The sequence below is a fragment of the Photinus pyralis genome, unplaced genomic scaffold (genome assembly GCF_008802855.1).
Source record: "Photinus pyralis isolate 1611_PpyrPB1 unplaced genomic scaffold, Ppyr1.3 Ppyr1.4_LG1, whole genome shotgun sequence".
Classification (NCBI taxonomy): Eukaryota; Metazoa; Arthropoda; class Insecta; order Coleoptera; family Lampyridae; genus Photinus; species Photinus pyralis.
In genome coordinates this window covers 26,862,469-26,870,522 of record NW_022170249.1, presented here as the reverse complement: position 1 = coordinate 26,870,522, position 8,054 = coordinate 26,862,469, and the positions used below count along the sequence as shown (strand labels likewise).

General features: G+C 38.5%; 1 protein-coding gene across 1 annotated transcript; it reads right to left on the bottom strand.

Moving 5' to 3' along the window:
• Window positions 1-1,344: 1,344 nt before the first annotated feature.
• Window positions 1,345-7,842, bottom strand: LOC116159165. Its single transcript, XM_031472104.1, has 4 exons — window positions 7,819-7,842; window positions 7,629-7,766; window positions 2,836-2,976; window positions 1,345-2,791 (listed from the first exon to the last, which is right to left on the bottom strand). Exons 1-4 carry the CDS (start codon window positions 7,840-7,842, stop codon window positions 2,177-2,179), a joined length of 918 nt encoding a protein of 305 aa, XP_031327964.1. The 3' UTR covers window positions 1,345-2,176.
• Between the last annotated feature and the right edge of the window lie 212 nt (window positions 7,843-8,054).

The window sequence follows — 8,054 nt, the reverse complement described above, 5'->3', positions numbered from 1 at the left end:
ACAGTTTATTGCGGAAGTGAAAACTCTTGTATACGTAGTGAAGGAGCTTTTGACTGATAATTGCACTGAATGTGTGAACAAGGACGTTCAAAAGATTACAGATGAGCATGGTTTTCGCCACCGAACATCTATCCCATATAAGCCACAACAAAATGGAGGACTATGGTAGGTAGAAGCTACTGGACACAGAAATATTGGGCTGAGGCTGTGATGACAGTTGCGTGGGTGATTAACCGAACAGGACCCTCTTTAGAATACCGCCATCGGAACATTGGTGCAAGAAAAAGCCTCCGATCGGCCATCTTAAAGTATTCGGTACCCACAAGCACCAAAGGTATGTATACTCATACGTGATGTCACTAAGGAGAACCCTACACCAGCACGAGTACCAACAGAACAAGCTCTTCCAGTAGTAGGACATGAGGAAGCTTGTTGACACCAGGATCAACCTCAAAATTCAAGGCACTAAGGAATTAAGACTCGTTGGAGGAAAATGGAGGAACAACAGTGGAAACTCCGAGACAGGCACAAATTTGAAGATGTCGAGAAAGTTGAAGGACTATGCCGTTAGTGGAACCTCAGAATGCTACACCATAATAGCTTATGAAGCTGAACCGTCTACGTACACCGAAGTCATTAAAAATTCTCAAGTTAAAGATCGGAAAGTGAAAGATTTTTTGAAGATAAATTCGAGATTATTATTATTAGTAGACGCTTGCAGGATGCAGCTGCTCAGAAACCAGCAACTTAAATAATTCGCGCATTGCAAATAATTATAATGAGTAGCTCTATTTATGCGATCCTTGATCAATGCCCTACATTCCTCTAACTCAATGAATGGCAATATTTGTGCTTTGTGACGGATCCACAAAACGATGACAGTTAAATTTTCTGTGCGGTGCATATTTCTTCTTCGAATTGCGAATATTTTGGGGGCAAATCTTCTGCGAGCGAATTATATTTATTCATATTTATTTCCCAAGCGGTGAAAAGCTTCAGGTTGGGCATCCTTATTCAATCAAACTTTTATTTATTTATTTATTTATTGTCCCTCTTGTTCTAGGCCCTCAACAGGCTTACGCCGAATTACAGAGTGACCCGCATAATGCTTTTTAGAGGTGCCCCTGCAGAAGGTCTTAAGTTGTTCTATACTACTCCGGTATTTACCTTACGAATTAGGAAAACTGCAGGAAAACCTAATTCGGAGTAGCCGGCAGAATGCTCGAAAGTGATCTAAGGAAATTCCCATCTCTGACACAGATGAAAAATTCACCTCAAACCAGGTTCGAACACCCGACCTCCGGATTTATAGTCCAATGCTCTATCACTGAGCTATAAGCCGGTTTGTGTGTCCGTACGCCACTGTTATGATTTGAAAACGGAAAAAGGTTTTTTTAAATTCCGTTAGTGTAGGTCGATCGCTTGAATCCATATTGAAGAAAAAACCACCCTGTTTCCTTATGACATTGGAAAATTGTGTATTTTTTTGCACGCACGTCATCGGTGTATTACATTTGCATTAGGTATGTTTACATAGTAGCAATGTAGCGCATGTTAGTATGGTTTCCTACAAATTTATTCTGTTCTATTGATTGTAGATACTATGCAAACAAACCTAATTCAGTTGTAATACACCGAAAACGTGCGTGCAAACTTAGGAAAATCCTACTCACGATTACTATTATGTGTTCTAAATTCTGTTCAACCGTCCAAATTACCTTCCAGATGACTCCATTCTATAATACATGCTTAAGAACAATATGAAATCAAAGAAATGCACAATGGCAAGCTATTCTGGTCTACGCACAATTGTCCTCCCACTCTTGGATTGAGCTACATAGTGAATTCTAGTGTTTGGGATTACTATCCGTTACTGAATAATTGACATTCAAATTCAAATAAAAAACTAATAATAAAAGAAATGGAATGCACAATGCGAACAGTATAAAAATGATAGGTTTTGTGTTAAAGCTTTTTTGTATTCATCTAGTTTGACTCAACAATGTTAAAGATTTGATTAATAACTTCATGTTATCAATTCCGTAGTATCACAACCATTTTTCGATTGAATCATCTCTTCGTACAGCTTTCCACGGACTTACCCTGTAAACGCTGCAGACACATTTCCACTTGATATAATCGAATAATTTGCCCCCACAGGGGGAAGAAGTATTCCTCACGTCCTTACGAATTTGTAAACGACCGCAAATACTAAAATACTTACGAGAACCAAAACCAACGCGGTCACCACTTTCGCGAATACATTTAGACCACTTTCTCTCGGATGCAGGGGTCTTCTAGTGCTGCTCTGTCTTGTACGTCGACCCTTGCTGGCCAAACCGCGCGCTAGCGCTGGAAAGGCTAAACTTTGGGTGAAGGTCAGCTTGTGTAAGCTTTCACTAAGGGAGTAGGGGCCGACGCTGCCCCTTGCCGCCGCACGTAGTAGTGCGTATTCCAAATCAAGAGCGTCGAATAAGGAATAACGGGCGGTTAGGATTGAGGATCTTCGTCTACTGTCACTAGAGTCACTTGTCCGCGAACCAACATAAGCAACAGCGGCAGCTACTGATGCCAGCGAGGATGTGCTTGAAGAAGCCGATATTGCGGGACCATTTTGGGCTTCCGAAACGTCTTCTATCGAAGTTTGTTCTGGTGACGACAGCGGGTGTAATCGTAAAATTCTCGCGTGATCCGGATGTAATAACGTTGCACTACTTGGCCTACGAAGACTGGGTGTCGGAGATGGTAATGGAGAAACCGTGGAACCGCAAGCGAACGGCGAGGGAGAAATCTGAATCTTTACAGTTAGTAACTGACTTGTATAGTTCTACGTACCTGAGTGGAATCGATGCCCGAATCGTTATGGTTATTAATTTCGAAGGTTGAATTCTGGGAGATGTTGTCCTCTGCATAATCCGGAAAGACGAAACTTTGACCATCTGCTTCACCTCTCGGAGAGTCTGCGCTTGGCCAAACCTAAGACAAAAATAAATTAGCCCGTTTAAATATTACGAATTTCTTAAACGATTTTATTCCTAAACTCCTCTAGTACAACAACCTTATACATGCCGTAAACCAAACAAGTTATTTCTGAGTAGGAATGAATAAAATTTCAAGAGACGCTAAGGGTTCCAAATGAAACTCCGTTTATAATACGCGCATAAACTTTATCCTATGTTTTATAATTCCGTTCTTCCCCGTTCCCTTGGGAATTTCGGGAAATGCTTTTGGAGTACACAAAGAAACCCACGTTCTAAATGTCAAGTCTCTATCCTCAGAAGTGTCGACTGTAAAACGTGAAATCCCGTTTTTTCGCATTTTCGTATGAATTTAGTACTCCCCTGCAATACACAAGAAACCTACATGCCAAATTTCAGATTTCTACGCCAAGTAGTTTCGGCTCTGAGTTATCTGTCAGTAACGGTGTCGTCGAGTGATGTTTTTAGAAATTTGACCTAAGATGGTGGCAACTGACTAGCTGCATTGGCTTCACAAAATGGATGCAGTTTCTGGAGACGTGGGAATATCGCGGTGTGGATAATGTTACCAAAAAATTGTAAAGAAGAGGTTGAGCGGACAATTCGCTTCGCCCAGTGGTAATATTTTGTACACGGATGAATAGCAAATGGATAATTCTCACCTATGAATTTCACAGTTTTTACAGTTTTGTTGTTTACTTCGCACACCTTATTTTTGCCTATAAATGGTAACACACCAATTAGTACTGCTCTTAGAGTAAAGCCAAAGTTTTAATCTACCCCCAACAGTCAAACTAAATGCATATGTGGAAACACTAAATAAATTTCATTGGATTGAGGTCTCACACTTTAGGATTTTGTTGTGGTTTTACGGTTGACTAAAATTAATACATCTAGTCATTGTCATTTTGTCCAGATTTTGATGAATCTACTTTATTTTTCAAACCGCATCGATTTACGGAATTAGTCCGTCATGTTCATGAAACAATATAATTTTCATACTGGGGTTAATTCCACCCATGTATCTGTATGACACCTTATTGACGCCTTTTGACGCACACTTTTTGCACTAAATGTATCTACATAATTTCTTTTTGAATTTTCTTTCTTTTTTTCTATTATCCTAATGATCCATTTTTTTCCTCTTTCCTCCTAGTCCAGTATTTCTTCTCTGCTTTCCTTTGTTTTTTTATTATCTTTAAGAACCATATTAACATTATAAATAGGTACTGATTGTAATTGTCATTCGAATAAACAGTGATATTCATGTAGAAGTAGACATAGGGATTTCCTATAGGAATTTCCTATGTCTACTTTTACGTGATAAAAATTCTCCTGAAAGACGGCTAATTTTATGCAACCAAAATAACTTATGGAAACAAAATAAAGATCTGGCTGGCATATTAATTATTAATTTGAATTTTGTTGCTTTAGCTTCACAGAAAATAAATCTCAAGCTCCTTTAACTGTCGTCCGTACTATTATATTCCATTTGGAAATATCAACTTTTTCTTTAGGTGAATACATCCCACACGAACCGAAATTAGAATAGGGAAGTCAAAGTGATAATATTCAAATTAATTAACATGACAGGCAGATCCTCATTTGTTGTAGGTAGTTACTTTGGTTGCATAAAATTAGGCGTCTTCCAGGAGACTTTTTATCATGCAAATGATGTCTACTTCTACATGAATATCACTGTATATAATTATATTCCAATATTAGAGAGTCAATGTTTCTTTCTCGCCTCATAATCTACATTTCTTTTCCTCTCTCCATTTATACTTCCCTTTTTCCTCGTTTCCGCATCTGTACCTCGCTTATTTTGACGTTTTTCGTTCCCTCCGTTTGATATTTCGGCACCCCCATTAACTCATTCTAAATAGCTTTTGTTTCCTCGTGAATCCTCGATTTTCTCTCTCTGTTGCTGCACTTACATACCTTGGTACCTTTTTGGAAGTTCTTCTTGCTCTCTCTTTACCTCCTCCTTTCAGCCTCTGTCCATCCGTTTCCACTATTTTCCTTTCATTCACTTTCACTTTCGCCCCTTTCCTAGAATTTTACCGACCCGTCTCGACTCTATCCGTACCTTCTCCATTTCTACTTGCTCCTCTAATATGTGTCCTTTTAGTTGGACCCAGTACATATTTGTAATACCTTTTATGCGCTTGACCCATTATTTCTTTGCATCTAGTATCCTAATATTCTCTTATTACTTCCTCTACTATTTCCTACTTTTCCCCTCATCTACTCCTCCACTTTCTCTTGCCTTAATATTTTTTATTTTTTCCATAGCTCTTATGTAAATGTTAAATAGGGTTGGGCGAAGTGTGCATCCTTATCCCAGTCCTTTTATTGTCCAGAACACTTCAGACTTCTTCCCTCCTATCCTTGTCCTACTGTGGAATTAACAAAAGGTGAGCCCTGCGTCACAAGTTTTTGAAATTTAAAGCGAGGTCTTTATTCTCTATCACATGTCAACACATGAACGAGGAAGAGATGGTAGCAGGGTATAGCAGGGTTCATCTTTCGTGAATTCAATTGTACTTCTTGTCTCTCCATACAAATCCGTGATTCTATTCTTTAAATTATTATCTATTTTTCCATTCTCCATTCTTTAAATCCATAAAAAGAAGCTCAATTATTGTATTTTTTCCCAATTAACCATCATCGCTTATATTCTGTGCACAGTATCGGCATTATTGTGATTCCCTTATAATTTTCCATAGTATTTATCACCTCTTTTGTGAATCGTCACTATTACCCTTCCCCTATTCCGGTAATGCTCCTTCTTTTCTATATTATCTTGTATATTTGTTGCCTTAGCGTCTCCTTGATACTATCTGTGGGGAAAATTTCTGCCTCATTTCTTACATCCCTCCCTGCTGCTTTCCTTTTATTCAGTCTGGTTAATTGCCGCTCAACCTTGTCTCTTGATATTGATGTCCCCTTCCACCTCTTCTACCACACCCTCTTTCTCCTGCTTTCTTTGTAGTACCTTACTAAAGTGCTGTTTCCAGTCCTCCATTTGTATTTCTCTCCCACTTATTGTGTTTTTCCCTGTTTCTCTGTTTATCATCTTCCGAAAGTCTCTCTTTGTTTTTAGTTCCCTTCGTATTCTTTTTGTTTCTTCATCCTTTTTCCTTACATTTTTCTTTACCTGTTTTTCTACTCTCTCAACTCCTTCTCCTCTATATATCCCTTTCTTTCTTTTTCCATCATTGTTTCTCTCTTCTGTACACTCTTTGGCACACCATTCCTTTCTTTTATCTCTCTCTTTCACTTAATTTACTTGTTTCAATGTTATTGGATTTTCAATACTCTCCTTCATACCTTCCCACTATTATTTATTATTTATTTTTCTTTTTGTTCGTCTAGTTTCTTTTTATAACTTTCCACAGTGTCTTTTGGCCAAACCTGTATATCCCTTCGTCGTTGTATCTTTACATTTCTTGGTGTTTTTATCTTTCCTTTTAAACTTATTTCCATCGGCTGGTGGTTCTATCCTTGTTCCTACCTTAAATTCTTTTATTTCATCTAGCACTTTTTCGATTAATAGTAGTGGTACCTGTATATGATCCGTGCCTATCTCTCTCAATACTTCCGTTTAATATAGTCCATCTATTTTCTGTTAATCCCAATAATAATTCTCCCTCTATGTTACATTCTTTATCTCTTAACTTTCGATCTTTGTTTCTCTTCCAATATTTACCTATTTTCCGTTACTCACTTCCTCTCCCATTCCTTTACCACTTTTTTTACTCCTGTTAATATGCCTGCTATTGCTCATAACTTTATATTATCCCCTTTCGTCCATTTATATTCACTCGGTATCCTATTCTTTATTTTCTCCCGATTCTCTTCTTCCTGTCCATTCAAAAATTGTACCTCTTTACTTGTTACCTCCGCCACATTCCAAATCATCTTCATTTTGGTTTGCTACTTTCTTCTGTTTTTGTTTCTGCCCTTCCCCCACCCTACTCTCACCCTGTTTTCTGTTTTACTGTTAATTTCTTCATCCAAATCCCACCTTTTCCTCTCCCGTTCTCTTCCTCTCTATATTCAATAGTCCTTTTTCTTTCTTACTCCATCTGGATTCTCCGTCTTCTATATCCGCATCTTACTTCCTTTCTCTCCGCCACCTCTCTAATTTCTCTCTTTACCCTTCTTTCCTCATATCTTACTTTACTTTAAGTTTCCCTTACCTCCCATAATTCAAAAAAACAAGTTGATTTTAACTAGCAGAGATACTGAGATGGGCCACTGGGCCACTCTCCCATATTCTGGGCGAGGCGATAAGGCGATTGCCTACCCTAGAGGGCCGATCGCACCCACTCACACCTCAATCCATATTAGGGAAAAACTACCACAATCTTCGTTGATGCGGAAGTGGCATTCCAACCTGATCTTCACGGATGGATCTTAAACAATATAGACGGAATAGACACTGGTCACTATAAAATTACAAGACGAAATGTAGTTTCATTCATTCACATCGCTCCAGAATAAAAGTAATGCGGCCCATAGATCGGATCGTGTCGGCGAGTTTAATATATGCAGCTTATATACTTTCTTTGTATTACTTTCCTCTAATTGGAACTGAATTTTGTTCGGCAATAAATCGAATGCTTATATTAACAACTATCTTACCTGCAACAATGGCAACGTGTTTGACGTTACTTTGGTTTCTTCTATAGAACTATCCGCAAACCCCTGCTCGCATTGCGAAGAGCTTGAGGATTTTCCAGACGACCAAAAGCGTTTTAACCTCATTTCTCGTAAGGGTTTCTGAAAACAAGAAAACAACTTACAAGTTACGGTAAATAAAAAGGTTTATTACTTGACTATCTAATAAAACCACCATTAGAATCAGAATACTAGTTACGTGTGTTAGTGGGTAGTGCTCCCAGGTCAGGCTTGTGCATGTGCAGGGTGAGTCGATTGCGCGGAGTAACTTAATGCCTTGAAGATAAAATTTTTCCATAGAGTGCTTTTGTATTATGATATGGTTGAATAGATTGTAGGATGATTCGCCCCCGAAAATTGCCCCGGTAAATTCGCCCCTGAAAATTCGCC

Excerpts from the sequence above, each read along its gene's own strand:
- LOC116159165 (XM_031472104.1), bottom strand. The coding sequence starts at position 7,842 with ATGGTGGTTTTATTAGATAGTCAA. Across the intron at positions 7,767-7,818 it reads TGGTTTTATTAGATAGTCAA|AAACCCTTACGAGAAATGAG; the intron begins GTAATAAACCTT and ends TCTTGTTTTCAG. Across the intron at positions 2,792-2,835 it reads CGGGCATCGATTCCACTCAG|ATTTCTCCCTCGCCGTTCGC; the intron begins GTACGTAGAACT and ends GTAAAGATTCAG.